The sequence below is a fragment of the Necator americanus genome, chromosome X (genome assembly GCF_031761385.1).
Source record: "Necator americanus strain Aroian chromosome X, whole genome shotgun sequence".
NCBI classification, from domain to species: domain Eukaryota; kingdom Metazoa; phylum Nematoda; class Chromadorea; order Rhabditida; family Ancylostomatidae; genus Necator; species Necator americanus.
The window spans coordinates 255,573-276,354 of record NC_087376.1 but is presented as its reverse complement, the minus strand read 5'-3'; the positions used below and the strand labels follow the sequence as shown (position 1 = coordinate 276,354).

The window sequence follows — 20,782 nt, the reverse complement described above, 5'->3', positions numbered from 1 at the left end:
ATATAGCATGATCCTTTATGATTTCAGAAAGTCTATGCTTTAAATAAACTAACTTTCAAGGAAGTCTAAGAATCTACTAAGCAGAAGGGGAATTTCTTTTTAGGGGGTATGTATGGGAGTTAAATCTCTGGAAGAGACGTGAAGCTGCTAATAACAGTGGCCACTGCTGAAGCTTTCAATTTTTCATTCAATCACGGAATTGATGTAGTAAGGAAATTACAGAGAAAACGTAGCGCTTGGGCTGCAGATCACGAATCTGAGCGTGATCCCCCTTAATTTTCCCTGATCGATGTAAAAAAAAACGGTATAGGAGCCGGTCTATTTCCTTAGAACGCGCCCTTTTACACACGTTATGAACCCCTCAGCAGCCTCTTCCTTGGTTTTATGTGAATAGGCCGCTGACGAAACCTCATTGATTTTTGACCGCTCGTATGTGGATGCGGCGTCTGCACAAAGCTGCAACTCTTCTCTGAGGGAAAGAACACCGTTTTCTACAAAGTTTATGGGAAAATGAGCAGAACATGTGCGTTTCCGCAATCTACATCCCGAACTCTACATTTTCAACGGGTTTCTGGCGACCGACAAAGTCAGTTTTTCATACTGTTCTCAGGAAGTCATCACAGAACGATATGACAGAAAAATCGTGACTACTAGTAATCCGCAGTAGTTTGTCACTAAATATTTGCATTTCGTCAGCATTCAATAATTTGTAGATTACGTGTTGACAAGCAACAAGATTAACTCGCCAGACCAAGGATGTATCCTTTGCCTTGCTCCTATACTGTCCTTATACTAGTTTAAAAGCCAGCGAAATTGATTAACACTAATGAGTTCCAGTCATTGCGCGTTTTGTTCTAACCTATTCAGATGGAAGCCAACACACACATCGAGGATGGTTTAGAAAGCGAATTGGATTTACCTGTTCCTATCAGCAAAACAATTGGCTACCGTGTACCTGTGAGCGGAAATGTGCACTACGGTGAGTGAATATTTCTCACAGTTTGATTCAGAACAACTACTTTTTTTATCCAGTCAGAATAGGAAAACATCTTGATAGGCTGTGACAGTTACCGCTTTCGTTCCCACCTCTTCGCAAAAGTTCTCTGCGTTTCCTTTGTTTTTCTTCGCAAGAAACAGAAAGCAATGTAGCCGTGTTGGTTTATAGTTGCTGTATTAAGTCCTTATGCATGTTCTGGTTGTTGTGGTTATAATAGGGTCAAAACTACATGAAACACGTACGCAATTGCGCACGCGGCTTCTCTCGAGGCGCTTCGGTGGATGCTGGGACCACCCATCACTGCGATTTGCGGTCCCACCTCGGTTCCAACTACCGCCTCCACCGCGCCGTTACGAGCACAAAACGCAAATGCAGTGTAACTACGCCCATGATTCATGTCGTTTTGACACAACTGTATATGCTGTTATGGTTTCAGACTGTCGTTAAATCCGGTAGAAGAATTGAAGATCAGCGTTCGTGCATGTAAAAGCCACTTGTACATTTATGTATGTATACGGGGGCCGCATATACGAGTCTGATTGCTACCTGCAGGTGGTGAACCTGCTTTAACTAAACGCTATCAGGCGTTCGAGTGTACGCATTGGGAACGTACGAGCTATACAATCTGCACTGTTATATGGCGAAAACTTCCCATACATTGCAAAAAGGTGCTGTCGTCCAGCACACCGCCAACGCCCATAACCTAACTGTCAACCGCCTGAAAGGAGCATGGAATCTTTGGAAACAACTCGTTTCGTCACGCTGAACTGCCGAACACTATCGAGTGAACTCCAACAAGCCGCTCTATCCAGACTTCTGCGATATCTCTGTGTGCCTTTTGCTGCACTGCAGGAAACACGCATGAGAGATCGACCCGTCATCAGCATCGAAAATTACACCACATACTGCGGCGATGCTGACGAGAACAAAGTAGGTGGTCGTGCGATAGCTGTGAAGAATGATTACAAGAAGCTGGTGGAGAAATTTGGCTCAACGTCGTCTAGATGCGCCTTTCTACGACTGCGGGATCGCAGAGGACGTAAACTCTGAATCGTAAGTGCTCACGCACCTACGAAAACCGCTGAGGACAACAGTAAGGACGCCCTCTATGATGAACTCAATGCGTTGATGTCTAAAATACCAAGCCAGCAGGTGGTCATTGTCGGAATCGACGCAAATGCGAAGATCGAACTGCAATCCTATGTGCTAGGAAAATGGCATTATCCAGCGGAGCGCACATCGGACAACGGTGACCGTCTGATCGACTTGCGTGAACAGACGGGCCTCATCATCGCTTCCACATTTAAGAGGAATCATCGACGCCATCAGCTCACGTGGCAGGGGTCAACCCTTTTAATGCCTGAACAGCAGCGCAAACGGAAGATGAGGACTCTTAAGCTTCAGCTCGATTACGTTCTGTGGGAACATTCTTCAGTCGGATATCCGAAAATCCAGAGCTGTTTGGGACGTTGTTTCGACTCTGACCACCGTCCAGTTCTTCTCAGACTTAAGGTTGCAAAAGAGAAGAGAGAAAACCGAGGAGTTGCTCTTCAACCGAAAATCGACATTGTAGGTCTGAAAGACGATGAATGCAGAACGAAACTCCGCCAACGTGTGCCTAGTCATGTTGGAGTACGGAACAGGAAGAAGCTTAGCGATGCGGATTCCTTCACGAAGTGCATCCAGGACGCTGCAGGGGAAACGCTCCCGGTTCTATTGCCGCGGAAGAAGTTTGCCTTTGCATCTGCGGAAACAAAATCCACACACAATTCTGTATGTGTCGCGCGCAGCGCTGGTGACTTCAACCAGGAGAAGCGTCTTAGAAGGAAGCTGCGTCGTCAACTGCAACAAGACCGCGATAACGAGTGGACGTCAAGAGCGATGGAGTTTGAGAAGGCGTGGGAGGACAGGAACCCGCGGAAAGGCTATGCTTTACTAAAACAGTATAGCGGCAAAATGAAAAGATGTTCCCCTGTCCTCAACACTGCCAATGGGGTAGTTTCGGTGAAGCAACCCTTCCAATTTGGAGGGAACACTTCAAGATCTTGCTGAACCGGCTAGCACCGTCAGCCCCTGAACTCGAACACGTTCATAGACCGACGTATGCGGTTAAAGAGGAGCCACCGACCGAGTCGAAGGTTTTAGTCTGTATTCAAAAAATGAAGAATGGAAAATCTGGTGGAGACGACGGGATTAGCGCAGAAATGCTAAAACATTTTCCTCCGTCTAGGATTCGTGAGATGACAGAGATCATCCGTTCAATATGGATAGACGAAAGTATACCTGATTCGTGGAGGCACGCTATCATAATTCCCCTCCACAAGAAGTTATCCGTCACGGACCCCAGGAATTACAGAGGAATCTCTTTGCTGCGTGTTATGTACAAGGTATTGGAGCGCATTATCCTGGACCGACTCATTAAACATCGCGAAGAAACAACGCGCGACGAGCAAGCTGGCTTTCGTCCTAGCCTATCTACGATTCACCAGGTGTTCATCGTTAGGATAGTGATCGAAATTTGGCAGCGGTATTCGAAGCCAATGCAACTAACGTTTCTGGACTTTGAAGCCGCGTTCGACTCCCCTCACCGACACCGTCTTCTCAACGCGCTCCGCGCCGATGGAGTACCAGGAAAGTTAGTTCGTTTGCTTGATGACATGAATCAACGAACAACTGCTGCAGTTCGAACACCAGCCGGATGTACAACACCGTTTGAAGTGGTAACTGGAGTAAGACAAAGGGCAGTGGCAGGACCGGCAGGACCCTTCCTGTTCAATTTCGCCACCGACGACATTATGCGAAGAACAGTCGACCAGTGTCCGACCATTTTCTTAGCACCATCAGGAAGCCCCTTGACTGACCTCGAGTACGCCGACGATGTTATATTCGCGGAAAGCAGTGCGAAACTTCAACATGTCGCCAGCCTTGTATCGAAGCTGGCTGCAGCCTATGGACTAGGTCTACACCCTGATAAGTGCAAGCAGATGTGGATCTCTTCGAGACCTCGAACGGGAATCAGGGTGGACAGACAACCGATAGAACTCGTCGACGAGTTCTGTTGCCTGGGCTGCACGCTGAAGAACAACGGCAGCTACGAGAGAGATGTTCAACAAAGATGCGCCAAGGCCACTTCTGCATTTAACTCCTTAACGAAATGCCTGTGGTCGATCCCCATCACCAACGAAGTCAAGCTACGAGTCTACCCATCCGCAATTCGCCCCATCATGATGTACGGATCGGAGACTTGGGCAGCACCATCAACGATTATGGAGAGGCTTGACTGCACGGAACGAAAGCTGCTTAGACGGCTACTTGGCTACTTTTGGCCAGGGTATGTCACAATGGAAATCTTTACGCAGAAATTGATGTGGTATACCGGCGGATGACACGTGGAAGACATCAACATCTTGCACCGCCATCGAAAGTGGCTAAAGCAAATCGTCTTCGCTTCTCTGGTCATATATTGAGGAGACCGGCAGATCGCCTTGTTCAACGAGTTCTGAGGAGTTCGTCGGGTTCGAGTTAGAAGAAGCCACCTGGCCGAAAACGGAAGTTCTGGACTGAGTGGTGAAAGAGGACCTGAGGATACTCGGCGTGGATAAGCAGTTCAGGCGAGACGTAAGGTTTCGCAGAATATGGTATAGCGACGAATGGATTGACTCTGTGCGAGCTCTCGCAGAAGATCGAAAAGGTTGGGCAGAGCTGTGTTCAAGGACGGCACACCTCAACGAAGATGCGGGCAATCGCGTCAGGCGATGACATCAGCCCGTCGATTAAGTCAAGTAAGTCAACTGCAATGAATCAGCATTCGAATAATTATGTTCGAAAAGTTGTGCATAGGTGATTAGATCTTCGCAATGACTTAAAGGCTGCTTATCACGAAATTGACGATGTTGAGATCTCTAATCGAATAGGTAGGGGTAGGAGTGTAGGTTACGAATGTTATATGTGTACATATATGTATGTGTGTATGTACATGAACATTATATATATATATATATATATTAGGTAAAGGGCGGTGTAGAGCAGTCGGTAATGGTTTTTCCTGCCTGTACAATCGAAGTTCGGGTCCGCCCAAGTGCTCACCAACCCATTTATCTATCGCTCAGAGGTCGATAAATTGGTACCAGACCTGTTTGGGAGGATAAAAGCATTGACTTGCCACATCGGCATTCGACGATGAAATTAACATAGTTATGACTAACCGATTTAGATCAAATATGCACCGTTCGATAACTCTTGTATATTTTCATAACAATTTCATTATTCCGCAGCTGAAGGCCAGTTTTGTACCAAAATTTTGCAAATGCTTGAAAAGGTGACTGTCGCTTGATGGCAGGTCTGGACTATACGGCGGGTGCGATAAAATCAACCATCTAAGCTCACGGAGCTTCTGAAGCGTCGTTAAAAATGTCTGCGGCCTGGCGTTATTTTGATGGAACACAACACCTTTCCTATTGTCCAAATCTGGCCGATCTCCTCCTTCAATCTTGTCAGCTGTTGACAGCAGAGGTACGAATTGAGTGTTTGACCCGACGAGAGGAGTTCATAGCTGATGATTCCCTTCTAGCCCCACCAAAATACAGCAAAACTTTGCTCGTTAACCCGGGCTTGTCGATAGTTTGGGCCCGATGTGATGTTTACATCGTCGGATATGGCCCACTATACGTACATATACATATGTGCATACCTACGTACATGTATATATATATATATATATATATATATATATATACATATACAGGATATACATCCGCATATCTATGTCTTGAAGGGAAATCCAATACCTCAAAGTTGGGAGTTTGATCGTTTTCGAACTCAGGTTTTTTTTTGTCCGTTCAACAAAAACCACACTAAATATCAGCGAATTGACCAGACGAATGTTGCTTGAAGTCTTTTTGCCGACGGGGGACAATGAGAATTATCTACAGAACGTTTCAAACTTCCAACAGGGAACACCACAAACATCAGAAACACGAAACACAAAATGAAAACTATCACAGAAGAGGCGACGCCGACACTTCCCGGCACAGCATCTGATGATTGTGCAATTACACAATAGTGTTTACGCCTAAGATTCTCCGTTGGACATCCGCGGTGCAACGCTAGAAGCAAGTGTTTTTGAAGTAATAGTAACATATTTCTTCCTCGTAAATTAAGTCGGACACGAGGTTGCTACAATCCTTTGCTTATGGCTAACGTTTCGGCGAATTCGCTTTCTTCAGAGCTTGGAAAGGTGAACTAGGGCGTGATTTATCCGACTAATAAAATAGATTTTACTTTAAAAAAAATAGATAGATGGCGTCGTATAAAACAGCATTCTGGAGGCGGCTGTCTGCAGTGATGCAGGGAGAGATGAGCGTGTGTGTGTATGTGTACGTGTGTATGTGTACGTGTGTATGTGTATGTGTATATGTGTATATGTGTATACGTGTATATGTGTGTGTGATGCGCCCCCACGTTCACTTACATTCAGAATCGTTTGAAGTTCACGAACTAGTAACTGGCCCATACAATGACTTATTTTATCCTCCCAGACAAGTCTGGTACCAATTTATCGACCCCGGAGGTATGAAAGGCTTGATGAACACTAGGGCTGATTCGAACATCCGATCGATCGTGCAGGAAGGGGGACCTCTGACCGCTAAACTACACTCGCCCATCTAAGTAAAAAAAAAAAAAAAAACGCTGTCCCCCACCGTTATGTCTCATAGAGGTTAACCCACGGAGACAAGGGAACTTCTTAAGCACCTTCCACGGTGAGAATACAAATGTATCGTAAGCGTTTGTCTATATCCTCTTTAATCTATCTGGGGTATCACCGGCTCCTCATTAAGAAGTAGAAAGAGAAAAGTTAGCAATAACATTCAACTTAAGATAAACTTAAACACCTCCAAGCCATTTCATGGCAGATATCTATGTACACAAATCAAAGGCAGCATTAGCAGTGCATGGATACGCTAGTACACTGCACCTCATACCACATTCATACCCTCCAACCCTTAGGAGCTGCGATCGTGCACTGCGCACGATCACTACCACTATCATCAAAAAAGAACCCACCGAAATAGAAATCCCCTATTCGCTTCTTCAGCTGGTCGGCCATAGTCGATGCGGTTGATTTTTTTTTTTTCGTACCAAACGTACTGCTATGCAGCTATACGCTAGAATGAATGCGCTTTTAGTAAGGGAAATACGGAAGCGAGTAGATTCATGAACGGATAAGCAATACAAATTCCGTAAGAAACCACTGGTGGATTTCCGACTCTTCCACGGAGAGTTCCCCTGGCAGAGGAACGAAGACCCACCATAGCGAATCTTTGTAAGAAAACATCGATAACAACTCACACAGAACCGACAGGCACGACACGAATGTGGCAGAAAAACTGGCCGCCAAAATAGGCGGGCACTATCGAACGCCACTTGACATCGACTGACTGGTTGGTCATGAGACAAAAGTGCTACTACGATATACAGTTACTAATTGCACATTGGTACGTTTTTAGTCAAAACGATGCTTATGAAATAAGGAAGAAAGAAGGAAGGTATAGGTCCATTTCCTGCGATTTTTTAAAGCTATGAACTGTGCGAACATCTGAACAGTGTTCTGTTCTTGGTTTCTCCGCGATCTGCGCACTATCTCCGGTGTTTTGATTGACGGGCACACTGTCGTCGATGTGTGAACATGGTGTGAGCAAGGATAATCACAGTTCGTTCAGAATTACAAATGATGTATCGATGGGAATAAAAATCACAATGAGCCACCAATCAATCGATTTCTGTTCGAGGGTGACGTAGCGATCAGTAAGGGATCGAGAATAATTCACAGCATGGGTTTGAACTAGTTTCTACTGATGTTAATGTATTCTATTTGCACAAAAGAAAAAAAGGACTTCCAGCATTTATTTCATAAACGTTTTACTTTATTCCATTCCACGCCTTATTTTTTTCATCCCACCATTCAAAGAATGATCCGGATACGAAATGTGAAGTGTAGAAAAATATGAGTTCGGAAAGTGAACATGTTAGTAAGATAAGAAGAAGAATAACAAAATTATATAAAAGCAAGCTCCAAAACTAAACCACGCGCTTACTTCAAAAGAAAGAAACCTCTACATATACAAATGATACAGCAATATCCTATCGAAAGGTTTTATCTCAAAACATCTGAGATGGAGGGTGCGCATTAGGAGGTACTCGAGCTAAAGGGTGCAGCCGATAAGACAACACTAGTTGAGACAAGTTATGACACAAAGCTTAACCAAAGATCAGTGGAACTCTCAAATGTAATGAACTAAGTAGCCGTAGAACAGCTTGAAACCAAGCGTTTACTCGCACGTAAAGAAATATATCATATACATATAGCATGAATATATCTTTTATACAGTTTTCTCCGTAACAAAGCAAGTTATTCCACGGCAGTACTCGTTGATAGTTATTGTGGTGACATAACTTATAGATTCGAATTTTTGAAACCCACCATTGGGTCGTTGATCCTTTGCCTTGTCTTATCGGCTGCATCCAATTACCTCGGGTACCTTCTGAGCGCACAAGCCACTAAAACACAGTACGGTGGCAGATTTCGTTTCCGCGGCCGCGTCGCGGCGGGCCACATTAGAGCAGAGCAGCCTCGGTGCAGGCTTCCACCGTTTACTATTCGCATTGTGAGGACATGTAAAGTTTTGTTTTTGATTAATTTTCTGTCGTTTCTTCAATGTCGTTCTTCTCTACAGTCTAACATCATTTCTGGTACGCTATTGCTCCTTTTCATACTTATTGCTACATTGCTTATATTAAAGAGATGTGTTTCTTCTGCAAACTTCCCTTCTTCTCTTCACGTATGCATATCAGTTTCTGTCGTCTCTTCAGAGTCGTTCTTTACGCAAATGTAGCATTATTTTCGATATATTACTGGTTGCCTATATTTAGGATCCTCCACAACGGTTTACCGCCTCATAGCGGTGTGGAGGTGACGCTGGGCGTCGAACTGCAATGCACAGCGGAGGTTCGTCCTCCGGCAGGGTCTCGCAAGCTGAGAAGGAGTTCGACACATCCTACATTCCGACTTCTCGGAATCGGAAGCCTAGCTAAGAGTAAACCACTGCTAAGATTCACCACCGTCTTGGCAAAATGTCGCAAGGTGGCTCTCTGATCCATATAGGTTGGGCGACGACCTGTGGTGAAAGCTAAGCTCGCCGTGGCATGGCTGCTTAGTTTGGGGAAAAGTCTCTTTGCCACTCCAGCATATTCACTGCCTCAGTACCCTGCACACTGGGCCCTGCCGTCTCAGACGTCGGACGGTGTGGCGACCGTTGAGAGGCGATCAAATCTCAGGTTGCTCAGGACGTCATTGATTCTGGACCAAGGCGACACACGCACGACTCGCCATGGAGACTGTCTCAGACTGTACCTACAACGCGAAAACAGTGTCCACAGACGCTGACCTACATGCCCTTCTCGAAGCTGCAGAGCGTATCAAATTTCACGTGATTGCTCGGCAGGAGACCAAGTGCAGAAGGAGCGACGTACGACAAATGAATGACGCTACACTCGTCATTCGTGGAGAGAAGGTTCCGTCGCGAAATGTAGGCGGTGTTGGTTTTGTTGTGCACCCATCTGTCGTCCATCTTGTCGATTCTCACGAGATCCTGTCACCTCGTCTGGCCATTCTTGGCCTCCGCCCTCTGCGCCAAAAATCCATCAGTATCATCAACTGCTACTCACCAACATCAGCAGCTGATGAACCCGAATTGCACGCGTTTTACGAAGAGCTGGAGGAAGTAGTCCGCAACGAGAAGTCCTTTTACAAATTCGTTGTCGGAGACTTCAACGCAAAACTAGGAAAGGCCACAGAAGAGGAATACAGGATTGGAAGATTTGGACTAGGGGACCGGAATGAAAATGGCAATCGTCTCGCCTGGCTGTTGTCCGCCGCTCGCCTCTTTCATGGGAACTCTCTTCTCATGAAAAAAGATCATCGTCGGTGGACATGGGAATCGCCCAATGGCGCGACTAGTGCGGAGATCGACCACATACTCACCAACGGGAGGTGAGGTCTACTTGACGTCTCAGTAGTACCATCCTTTTGTAGTGGTTCTGATCACCGTCTCCTTCGTGCGAAAATACGACTTAGCCACACGATGGAAAAGAACATCTGCTATCGGCAACGAAGGAGAAAAGAAGTCGTCTACGACGACTGCGTACTCGAGGACTTCCTGTCCCAAGGTGACTGGCACACCGAGGAGGACCCAAACGTGGACTACGAGATGCTGCTCAGAGGATAACAAGCCTGTGCTGAGCGTGCCTCGAAGCCGCGCACGACAAACTTGGATCGAAATTCGAAGACCACCAAGGAATTGTTGGGAAGAAGGGCTTTGAGGCCTGATCCGAATGCATCGCACATTGAGCGGTTAGTAGCAAACACTAGCTGCAGAAAAGCGTTGCAGGAGGATTTTTTCAAATACAGGCAGAAGAAGATTCTGGAAGCAGCACAAAGAAGAACGAGTCAAAAGAAGTGCCGCAGGGATCTCCGCGAATATAATATTCCGCTAGCAGCCTTGCTGAGCGAAAACGGGACTCGCATGTCTTCTCGCCGTGAGATGGGAATCATTACGGCACCACGGATTCTCCCTTCGGAAGTACGAGTCGCCATCAAGAGCATGAAACCTGACACAGCCGCCGACCTGATTTTATATCAGCAGACTTTCTTCGGGCTGGTGGCCATCAGCTTCATGTAATCTTACCAACGCACATGACATCCTACCTCCAGAAAGAAAGGATCCCAGACCAGTGGAAGGCCTCGCAAACCGTTCTTATTCATAAAAAAGGTGACCGAGAGAACCTTCGGAACTACCGTCCGATATTCTTGCAGAGCGTGTTACACAAAGTATTCACCAAGATCATCCTCACACGCATATCTAGGATGCTGGATGAAGCCCAGCCTCAAGAACAAGCTGGATTCCGCCAAGGGTTCAGCTGCTTGGACCACATCCAGACCGTGGAAACGAATGCAATGCTGTCAGCGCTGGTCGATAAAGGTGTGGACGCATCGTAGGTGAGGACATTAGCCAATTGCTACGATTGATGCACGACTAGGATACAGCTTTTCCACCGCCCTCTCACCATACCCATTGGAAAGGGGGTACGACAAGGCGACACTATATCGCCGAAGCTGTTCACAGCTGCATTGCAATGGATAATGAAATCACTATCCTGGGAAGAAAGGCGCATATGTGTTGATGGAAGATTTCTTTCGAACCTTCGTTTCGCGGACGACATCGGTCTCTTTTCGAGCAGTACCAATGAAGCAGAAACGATGCTCAACGAATTGAACGAAGCAGGGAAGAGAATAGGACTACGAATAAACAGAAAGAACACACAGTTCATGAAGAACGCCCACTGCGAGGACGGAGGAGTACAACTTGAAGGCTTCCAAATCGTGGAAACTCCGTCATACGTATACCTCGGACGTTCTATGAACATGGAAAACGACTTAAAGGAAGGACTAAATAAAAGAATGAGAGCAGCATGGGCAGCATTCGCAGCCGTCAGGGAAGCTAAGGACCAACTGACGGACCAAGATCTTCGTGCCCATCTGTTCGGCTCAACAGTCCTTCCATCGCTCTGTTACGCAGCGGAGACGTGAGCAGACACCGCGGCCACGTCTATGAAGCTACTTACTACCCACAGAGCTCTTGAGAGATGTCTCCTGAAGTTTAACCGGCGCACACAACACCTTGCCGGTCTTCGTAGCTCCGACTTAAGAGGAATGTCCCGTCTTTGCGACCCAGCGGAATATGTATCGCAAGCAAAACATAGATGGGCCGGTCACATCATGAGAAGAATCGACGATAGATGGACTAAAAGAACGCTAGAGTGGATCCCAAGAGACGCTAAACGCCCCCGAGGGAGACCGCCAACGAGATGGGGTGACGTGTTCGCTGCACGGATGGACCAGCTGAGAGCTCAGCTGGATACGGCTCAAGGAACTCGTCAGCCTCACTCACGAAACTTGAGAACATCTTGGATGACAATGGCGAGGGAACGAAACGAGTGGAAGAGATGCTGGGGCCCGCACTTCCAGTGAAGACGGGCCATCTAAGTATCTAAGTAAGTATATTTAGGATGTACGTTTTTTGTGTAAGCTCCTCATGACTTCATAGAAGAAACATACCTTCTCCATAAGAGCAACTTAGCAATAAACTTGAATAAAGAGCAGTAATGAATCAGAGGTAAAGATAGACTAAGGAACGACGCTGAAGAAACGAGAGAAGATAAAAATCTAATACCATGAAAAGAAAACAGCAGGAGCTTACACAAAAAACATACCTCTTAAATATAGGTAACGTAGAAATAAACTTGAATAAAAAGCAGTAATGTATCGAAAATAAAGCTACATTTACGTAAAGGACGACTCTGAAGAGACGATAGAAGATGAAATGCATACGTGAAGAGAAAAGAACGGGAGTTTGTAGAGTTTGTAAAAGAAACACATCTCTTTAATATAAACAACGTAGCAATAAGTTTGGAAAGGAGAAACAACGTACCGAAAGTGATGCAAGACTGTTGAGAAGAACGACATGGAAGAAACGACAGAAAATAAAGCAAGGGCAAAGCTTTACGTGTCCTCACAATTGCGAATAGTAAAGCCTACGCCGAGGCTGCTCTGCTCCAATGTTGCCTGCCGCGACGCGGCCGCAGAAACAAAATCTGCCGTCGCAGTGTGTTTTGGTGGCTTATTCTGGACCTCCTCTTAATTACCAACCAGTACCAAGAACAGTAGGTGAAACACAACATTATTACCCTCGACTTTCATCAAAACCAACAATTTATTTAAAAGAAAACAACAGGAAAGAATGCTGAACCCTTCTTTCACTTTCTGAAGCATCAATCATAGCAAGCTGCCTTCGAAATCGTAAGTGAATCCAGTGAGGGATGGATTTAGTTGGGTCAAAACTATTTGGAGCAAGAGCCTGTATCCGCTATAACTGTCCTTGGGATGATGATTGCTTATTTCCATTCGTTCGAATCACTAAACCGCTACGCTAATCAAGCCTTTCGTTCAAACTACCAACAGGGAACACCACAAACATCAGAAACACGAAATACAAAATGAAAACTATCACAGAAAAGGCGACGCCGACTCTTCTTGACTCTTCACAACATTCGATGATTGTGCAATTACACAATAGTGTTTACGCCTAAGTTTCTCTGTAGGAAATCCGGGGTGCAACGCTAGAAGCAAGTGTTTTTGAAGTAATAGTAACATATTTCTTCCTCGTAAATTAAGTCGGACACGAGGTTGCTACAGTCCTTTGTTTATGGCTAACATTTCGGCGATTTAGCTTTCTTCAGAGCTTGAAAAGATGAACCAGATGAGAACTGGACGAGATGAACTTGAAAAGATACACTTTAATGCTAAGGCTCAGAATATATGCTCTGTAGTTGTTCGTGCGTTGTGTAAAAACATTACGAAATGACAACTGTAGCAGAAAATTTCGCATAAAAAAGGTTTGCTTCAGATGACGAAGACATTTCTGTCACATATGGGCAAAACATTCGTCCCATAGATCCTTTCATTTTCACTCGTGGCCATTGACAAGAGTTAGCACAGACACTGACCACTTTTTGGTAAGCGATTTTTTCTGCTTTCTGCTGTTTAAAATGTAACTGAGCTATCAATTCATCAAAGCGAAGGCGTTCAAGACACAAAAAGCTATAATTGTTTCTATGAATACATTTAAAACGGATAAGAAGTGGTGTATCAAGAAGCGTTGAAATATCTTAGCTTCGAAAACAAGAGCCTTTTTTGTATCTTGATTCCGATCTTTAGGTTTAATCTCTTCATTTTCTGCTCTTTTTTCACTGTTCAAGTCCTCAATTTGAGAAGTTTTTTTTTTCCAGAATTGTTTCAGAATCTTCGAAGTGTTTCCATGATACATTATGCGAATAGTGCAAGTGGACAAAATGTCCCAGGGCGGAGTATCTTTATCTGTTGGAAAATATCCCGTCGATGTGCCACTACTTATAGAGAAGTTTTGTCTGTTATTCGGCTGCACCTTAATAATATACGGATATAATATCTGAATAAATCCGTTTCCTTTGGAGAATATCAGAGTTAGCAATCATCTCGAAAACCAGTGATAGTGATATCATCCTGACCCATATTTACAGACTAGTTTCGACAAAGAGGCGGAGAACGTTGGATCTCTGCTATTCTCTTTATCTATATAGTTCCCAAAACATTCGCCTTTTGAGGAATCTTCTGAATTTGCGATATTTCTTGTTTTCATCATTTCTCACACTATTTCCTAACAAATAAGCACCAGCTCATATTTCATACATCAACGCTGTTTTCCGCCGGTATCTCGTACTAGTAACACTATTTTTCAAACCCAAAAACTAATGTGAGAAAGCCCATGATTTATGTGCGATGTGTGGTGCAGGGTTAGGGCTGTGAGCGGCACCATTATTGTTAATGGGATTGTTAGTACGAAAGTTTGAAGTCCTCCTGATCTTCGAACGTCGGGGGGAATCCGCGTCGGAGCTTTCGTCACTCGACATCATTGTGCCAACACGTGCAATTTTCGAATAGTGACCGGGTTACATGCTTGTTAGAATACACCTGGCCTCTGGGGTGTTTGAAAAAAAACATGCAGGAGAGGATATTTTTCAATGACTCACTTCTAGTTCGATGTAGTTACGTAAGTAGCTGCGCTCGAAACTGAGCGGTGAAACTAGCAGTTGAGATCGAGTTGGGACCATCGCGAACTGCAACGATGAGTGGTGCTAATAGAGGTCTCTGTTCGATCCTAACCGCTGCGCTCCACCGCATCGTTTCGAGCGCAGTCGCTCACGCAACTGCTCTCATCTTCATATCTTTTTTATCCGACTGTATCCTAATTGTAATCGTTTTGTTTGTGCTTTCATTTCGTTAGTAACTGAAACTAGGAGCAAAGGCAGTAAGGAATTTCAAGCAGTCATAGTAGCCGGTGTAAGCAGAACTCTAGACCAAGCTAGAAATTCACGTTGCTACCGTGTTCAGAAAGCAACATATTCAAACGGTGTGTAACATAGATGCAAATCATGAATAACATCACTCATATCATGTCTCATATCTCATATCTTCATTCATCCCCCTAGAAACCACCTCAAAAGAATATATGAAATATACCGGATTTGTGGATCAGTACTGCAAACTGTTGCGTAAGAAGGAATGCTGATTTTGGACTGCCCGCTGCTGTCTGTTATGGGATCATTGAAGCGCAGCCTATGGCTTGCAGATCGGGTTCGTAGTTGAATAGGAATAACACGGCGTCGACATCCAGTGTAAATCCATCGGATGCGTGATGGAGCGCAACACAGAGGTCTCAAATTTACAATTCGCACTGACGATAGTTGTATTTGATCTCCAAACCCTTTTCACTTTAGAGCTCTGAGTTTTGAATGTCTACAAGTTTTGAAATGACCACCTATAAACACATGCTGCCTCGAAAACCGAGTATGCCCCACAGCCTTTTCAAGGACCTCATGAATGGTCAGCAGTTTGCAGTCTACATCAACCACTGACTTCTTTTTATTTTCTCATTTCTGTGTAATAAAGATTTAGAGGAATTCAGATGATGCGAATGATGATTACAATGTTCTTTTGTATTCCTGCGCGAGCCATGGCCGAAGAACACACCATCTCGAACAAGGAACTATTCCCGAGGCAGTTGCAAACCTTATCCGAAAAACTTACTGTACACGAAGAAGGCGATAATGAAGACAATGGACATAAAGCGAATACGGAGATAGGAAGAAATACCCTGTATGACTTTCTCTACAAGCGACTTTACGAAAATGCTAGTGGGAAACCGAAGAAGAAAACGCTCGCTCCAAATGTCTATATGATCCCAGGTAAAACATTTGTGCCAACGTTGAGTGTACTATAGTCGGGTCAAAACGACATGAATCGCGAGTGTAGTTGCGGTGCATTTGCGTATGCGCTCGAAACGGTGCGATGGAGGCAGCAGTTGGAACCGAGGTGGTGCCAGCAAGAGTTTCACCGCGGTCCTAGCCGATACGCTCCACCGAAGTCTCTAGAGAGAAGCCGCGTACGCAATCGCGTACGTGCTTCACGTCGTTTTGACCTTACTATACAGAGTTACTAATATGAACCGTTAGTTAGTACCTCCTAGACATCCTGAAAAACGGCTTAGAAACGGCGCTCGATTTTACAAGGCATGTGAAATAATGCAATCTTTGTGCACGCGCCCGTTTCCTCAGCAGCCTATTCTTTGCTTTCACTTCAATAGGCTCGTGAGGGCCGCTCGCTTGGACGCGGAGTGCAGAAGGGTGCCCCACGCCGTTCCTCAGGAGTAGAGAGAAACGAGCGGGACCATACTCATACTCGTAATCTACACACCGAACTCTATATTCGCCCACAGAGACCTCAACATCGTCAGTTTCGTGATACGCTGCCGTTAAAAAAAATCGGTTATAAAAGTGCTTGCAATAGGCTTTCCTCACCTGGTTTTTTTTAAACGAAATGACTAAAATATCCAGTCGTAGCCAAACCTGCAATGCTCTTGCACGTGTTTTTCCAAGTGTGGATTGCACAACTATATACGGTTATGAATACATTCCTTGCAGGACCTCAAGAGCCTCTTCCGGGCAGATCACACTTGGGCGATTACTGGCCAGTATTTCCTTTCCACAATCAGTTTTCTGGTGGCCTCGACTTGGATCCGTCGGTGTCGAGGGTAAACCGAATTTAACAATATGTAACAATATGATAACGACTGAAAACTTTACTATGTACATACCCCCACCTAATGGAGTGGACAGCACTTCTCTGCCTGCGTTGATGATCACACAGAGATCTTTCGAAATTTGGGAGTTGTTTCTGCCGCACCCTGTACGTGGTTGATAGGTGTTCCCACACTTTTATTATTCAGCTGGAGATATTGAACAATCAATACACCTCGTGGTTGTTAAAGGCATCACCCCACGAATTAGGAGTGGTACGGATTTCTGGTGGAGTATTCGTATACGGGGTCGTAGATTATGGGGAAGGAGGGTGATTCCGTTTATTTCTTCCTAATTGCCATAGAAAACGGGCCGGAAGACACGGCTTCGAGCGTCCCGGCGCACTATTTTCTACAAGGAGTTCGATTGGAGCGCGCTAGCCCTGTGCGGCGCCGCATCTTCCGGGCCGTTTTCTGTGGCAATTAGGAAGAAATGGACGGAACCACACTCCTCTCTATAATCTACTATCCCGTATACGAATACTCCACCTGAAATCCGCACCACCTCAGATTCGTGGTATGCCGCCTTTTAAAAAAGAATACCATTCCTGCTTTTCTTTCTCATGGTTGTAACACTTTAATGAGAGTTCTGGTTGTATTATCGTCCTCGTGCAATTTTTACAAGTTTCAGCATATTGGAGGGGATATGAATATTGCTGTGCCGTCCTGGGGCATGCTTGACATTTATGGACGGTTTTTTAACAGGTGCTCATAAACATCTCTATTGTTATTGGATGTTATTACTAACTGTGAATTATTACAAGTCTTCCGCGTTGTGTATACTTATTTAACATACTTTTACAGAATTCACGACACTACGACTAAGTTCGGATACCTGAACCAGCCAGTAAACATGTTAGATCTGGACAAAGAAGATTTCATTCGACTTATGAGCGATCCATCGCTCCAGTATAACAGGAGTGAGCCGACCTCTTTGTTGAACGTAGTTGAATATTTTTGTGAATAGGAGTAGGGGGACAACTCTTTTTCTTGCAAATTACTTTGATTACAAAGTTCCGTTATTATGACAGAAAACGCTACAGCTAGCCCTCAAAAGGACTCAATCGGGTGGGCGCGATGCATCTGCCGCAATCCATGCTCCCAGAGTCAAGCGGGTAGTTGGAAAAAAACCCTCCTGATAACGACCCCTCCATAGAAGACCCGCCAGAATATGATCCCTTCTTTCTCGTTCTTTCTAGTATAGCTGCTAATATAGGAATGAAAAATTAGTTATAATAAACAAAATTAAAGAAACGAATTGGACATTTACTAAGTAAATCAAATAATATAATATAGCAAATATCAATAAATAGTGCTATAATTGATATTAATATAAAGTGGCGCAAATAAAATAATGTAGACGCCACTGATAGCTCACTGTAAGATTTAGAAGTAAGTCAGTACAATGTGTACATATAAATTGAAAAAATGAGGAAGCTTTCAACGTGTATTCGACGACACTTTTTTTCTATTGACAGTGATTACAAATGGTTGAGTTCGATCCCCGCCGGAATTTTTCCCATTTTTGCAAAATGTTAAAAACAACCAGCACCAGCGCAGATCACAATCTAAAAGCATTTTCTCACAATTTTCTTCTTCCTACACACTATTCCATTCATAGGCAGTGATTACAGACGATAAATAGTTCGAATTCCCGCTGGAATCTTTGCGCTATAAAAGAGTTAAAATATCTTCTTCAGGGACCCTCTGATTTTTTTGAAAGTCAGTAGAGAATAAGTTGAGAAATTTAGCATTTTCTCAACATTTTCTCAACTATCACGTTGCGAGTTTACGATAGTGCGGTTGAAAAATCCGATACCATATTTTGATATAGCATCAAGGAAGACCCCTGCCTGCAAATTTTGGTCTATGTAGGTGTTATAGTTCTCTCAGAAGTTAGTTGAGAAAAACTCGAAAATTTGAAGCAGAATTTGGAATTCTTCTCAAGTATGTTTAAAAAAAACTAGGAGAGCAAGAAGCACCAAACTTTGTAGAAATATAGAAGAAATCTCCATCTACAGACATCGCTTTTAGCTTTCTTGAATGGAATTTACTTTGAGCGCCAATATTCAGAAACTCGTGGAACTTACTTTGTACTAATTTTATCCCTAATTGCACCTGTAAATATCTTTTTTCGCTCTGTAGCAACATCGAAATTGCTTTTTACGAGTGATAATAATAATAAATTCGTTGCCGATGAGAAATGTGCTCTTTTAACTCTCGTACACTAAATGCAAAAACCCCACTTCTGTCAGGTGTTGATCCCTGACAATCGCAGTAAAAACGCCGGCAACACACCACGTTCCGCCATAAAGTGCAAAAGTATGGTAGCCCCAATCAGCTTCAGCCGACTATGGGTACCGAATACTCACTCCTTGATTCCTTCTCTCATACTCAATATTTTCCGTTTTCTTGGTGAAATTTTTTAAATAACAGCTCACTTAAAGGCAAAGCAGCAAGGCTTCGTTCAGAACGTGTTGTACAAATTACACTCATTTTCTTGCCTTCATACTCATGACCCCTCGCATTTATCCTAATCTCGATGTGCTTAATTTATTTAGTATTATCCCAAACTAGTCGCGGACCAAAAGGTGTGAAATTATACCAGGACAATCACTGATAAATACTCCACGCCTTCTATTTTTCTTACATTTTGCATCCCTTAACATGAGTTTATTTAAAATAGATAATCCCCTCGCCTTTTTCTCCTTGCTCTCTTCATTTTCTTCTCCTCTGCTGACAAATTTACAATTACGAACCCTCGTCCTGCTTCAACACCTCCATCACGACCCCTGTTGAGAAATTCTCAATGCATGCTTGACCATGCATGTTCCACATCTGCATTACTCACATTCCCTCTTTTATTTTTCCGGCTTCAATCGAATGCGCATTGCGTCCACTCATTTGAACATACTCTGCGTTCACTACATTTCTTCCTCACTGGAAAACTAGGAAGTTTTGTGTTCCTGCTCCTACACTTATTATCTTAGATGCACAACCTCGGCTCCCTCTCGGAAAACTGGCAAAGACCTACGTACCTGTTACCTGCAAACCTCCCATGTGTAACCCGTACCACATGAACTTTGGCTTTGGCGTAAGTTTAGTAGGAAAAATGAAGACAGTGATCGTCAAAATTGTGCTTTCCGTTAAAATATCGTTGGCACACGCAATCGCAAAAATTTGCGAAAAAAAAATTAATATGCACTCCAGATGGAGCACGACTATGGAGGCAATGATGGTGTTGAGGGCGATATTGACGTACCCATTCCGATCTCTAAGGGAGTGGCGTATCGATTTCCATTTTCCGGAAAGATATACGCATGTAGGACGATTACATCTATGTTTAGGAGAGTCCTCCTGGGATATGTGGAGGGTGTAAATCTTTCTTAAATTTTTCAGTCAGAGACAACGTTACTGTTACTTACGGTCACAACATTGCACCAATCGATCCGTTTATGAGTATGTTTGAATACCAAAAGCATCGTGATCCAGGATTGGCAATACCACGAACTAGAAGAAGTGTGCCCTCCGAGAAGGTCTATGAATCCTGCTAATTGTTTTCTAACAATTGTTGACTGTTGTTGCTATTTTCAGGTTTGGCTCCACGAAGCGGCTGCAGCAACATACAAGAAGCACTTGGAAACTAATACAAAGATTGACATCGAAAGAAGTGCTATAAAGGAGAATTTAAGCAAAATCCTCCTATCACTTGGCTCCTTAGCATATACCCCCTTCAATAGAGCAGACGAGGAGAACAGTGTTTTTTTCAATGACCTCGATCAAACGTATCTACCACCTGTCAATTCATATCTGTATGGCTCACACATCAGGCCATGGCCTCGAAAAGATTTCCTTCGGAGACAGTCTATGCCTATTTGGGGAGATAACTTCAACAACCTTTTGAATAGTCCTCTTCTTTTTTTGTAGAATTGACGATTGCTCTGTCTTGTGGGCTCTAGTAGAGGCCATTTTCATCTCTCTACTCACGTTGTGTTTT

The 20,782-nt window shown here is 44.2% G+C and overlaps 7 protein-coding genes across 10 annotated transcripts; all 7 read left to right on the top strand.

The window, feature by feature from the left end:
* Positions 1-1,726: 1,726 nt before the first annotated feature.
* On the top strand, positions 1,727-2,047 carry RB195_021072 (uncharacterized protein; the record flags this gene model as incomplete). The annotated part of the gene is made up of 1 exon (XM_064207607.1): positions 1,727-2,047. The coding sequence occupies one exon, from the start codon at positions 1,727-1,729 to the stop codon at positions 2,045-2,047; it is 321 nt and encodes a 106-aa protein (XP_064063488.1).
* Positions 2,048-2,125: 78 nt separating this feature from the next.
* Positions 2,126-4,756, top strand: RB195_021071 (uncharacterized protein; the record flags this gene model as incomplete). 3 transcript variants are annotated; one of them, XM_064207606.1, is made up of 3 exons in its annotated part: positions 2,126-2,992; positions 3,040-4,328; positions 4,630-4,756. In XM_064207606.1, the coding sequence occupies 3 exons, from the start codon at positions 2,126-2,128 to the stop codon at positions 4,754-4,756; spliced, it is 2,283 nt and encodes a 760-aa protein (XP_064063485.1). The 3 variants fall into 3 exon arrangements, with proteins under 3 accessions (XP_064063485.1, XP_064063487.1, XP_064063486.1); XM_064207605.1 differs by lacking the exon at positions 4,630-4,756 and having other exon boundaries at positions 2,126-3,049; XM_064207604.1 differs by lacking the exons at positions 2,126-2,992; positions 4,630-4,756 and having other exon boundaries at positions 3,157-4,383.
* A 4,628-nt stretch (positions 4,757-9,384) lies between these two features.
* RB195_021070 (uncharacterized protein) lies at positions 9,385-11,051 on the top strand (the record flags this gene model as incomplete). Of its 2 annotated transcripts, none has more annotated exons than XM_064207602.1 (2): positions 9,385-10,046; positions 10,919-11,051. In XM_064207602.1, the coding sequence occupies 2 exons, from the start codon at positions 9,385-9,387 to the stop codon at positions 11,049-11,051; spliced, it is 795 nt and encodes a 264-aa protein (XP_064063483.1). The 2 variants fall into 2 exon arrangements, with proteins under 2 accessions (XP_064063483.1, XP_064063484.1); XM_064207603.1 differs by lacking the exon at positions 10,919-11,051 and adding an exon at positions 10,089-10,281.
* On the top strand, positions 10,920-11,642 carry RB195_021069 (uncharacterized protein; the record flags this gene model as incomplete). Its single annotated transcript, XM_064207601.1, has 2 exons — positions 10,920-11,047; positions 11,093-11,642. 2 exons carry the CDS (start codon positions 10,920-10,922, stop codon positions 11,640-11,642), a joined length of 678 nt encoding a protein of 225 aa, XP_064063481.1.
* RB195_021068 (uncharacterized protein) lies at positions 11,196-11,642 on the top strand (the record flags this gene model as incomplete). Its single annotated transcript, XM_064207600.1, has 1 exon — positions 11,196-11,642. One exon carries the CDS (start codon positions 11,196-11,198, stop codon positions 11,640-11,642), a length of 447 nt encoding a protein of 148 aa, XP_064063482.1.
* Positions 11,643-11,663: 21 nt separating this feature from the next.
* Positions 11,664-12,083, top strand: RB195_021067 (uncharacterized protein; the record flags this gene model as incomplete). Its single annotated transcript, XM_064207599.1, has 1 exon — positions 11,664-12,083. The coding sequence occupies one exon, from the start codon at positions 11,664-11,666 to the stop codon at positions 12,081-12,083; it is 420 nt and encodes a 139-aa protein (XP_064063480.1).
* Positions 12,084-15,615: 3,532 nt separating this feature from the next.
* RB195_021066 (uncharacterized protein) lies at positions 15,616-20,712 on the top strand (the record flags this gene model as incomplete). The annotated part of the gene is made up of 8 exons (XM_064207598.1): positions 15,616-15,895; positions 16,631-16,740; positions 17,417-17,490; positions 17,590-17,705; positions 19,776-19,879; positions 19,996-20,107; positions 20,185-20,321; positions 20,380-20,712. The coding sequence occupies 8 exons, from the start codon at positions 15,616-15,618 to the stop codon at positions 20,710-20,712; spliced, it is 1,266 nt and encodes a 421-aa protein (XP_064063479.1).
* Between the last annotated feature and the right edge of the window lie 70 nt (positions 20,713-20,782).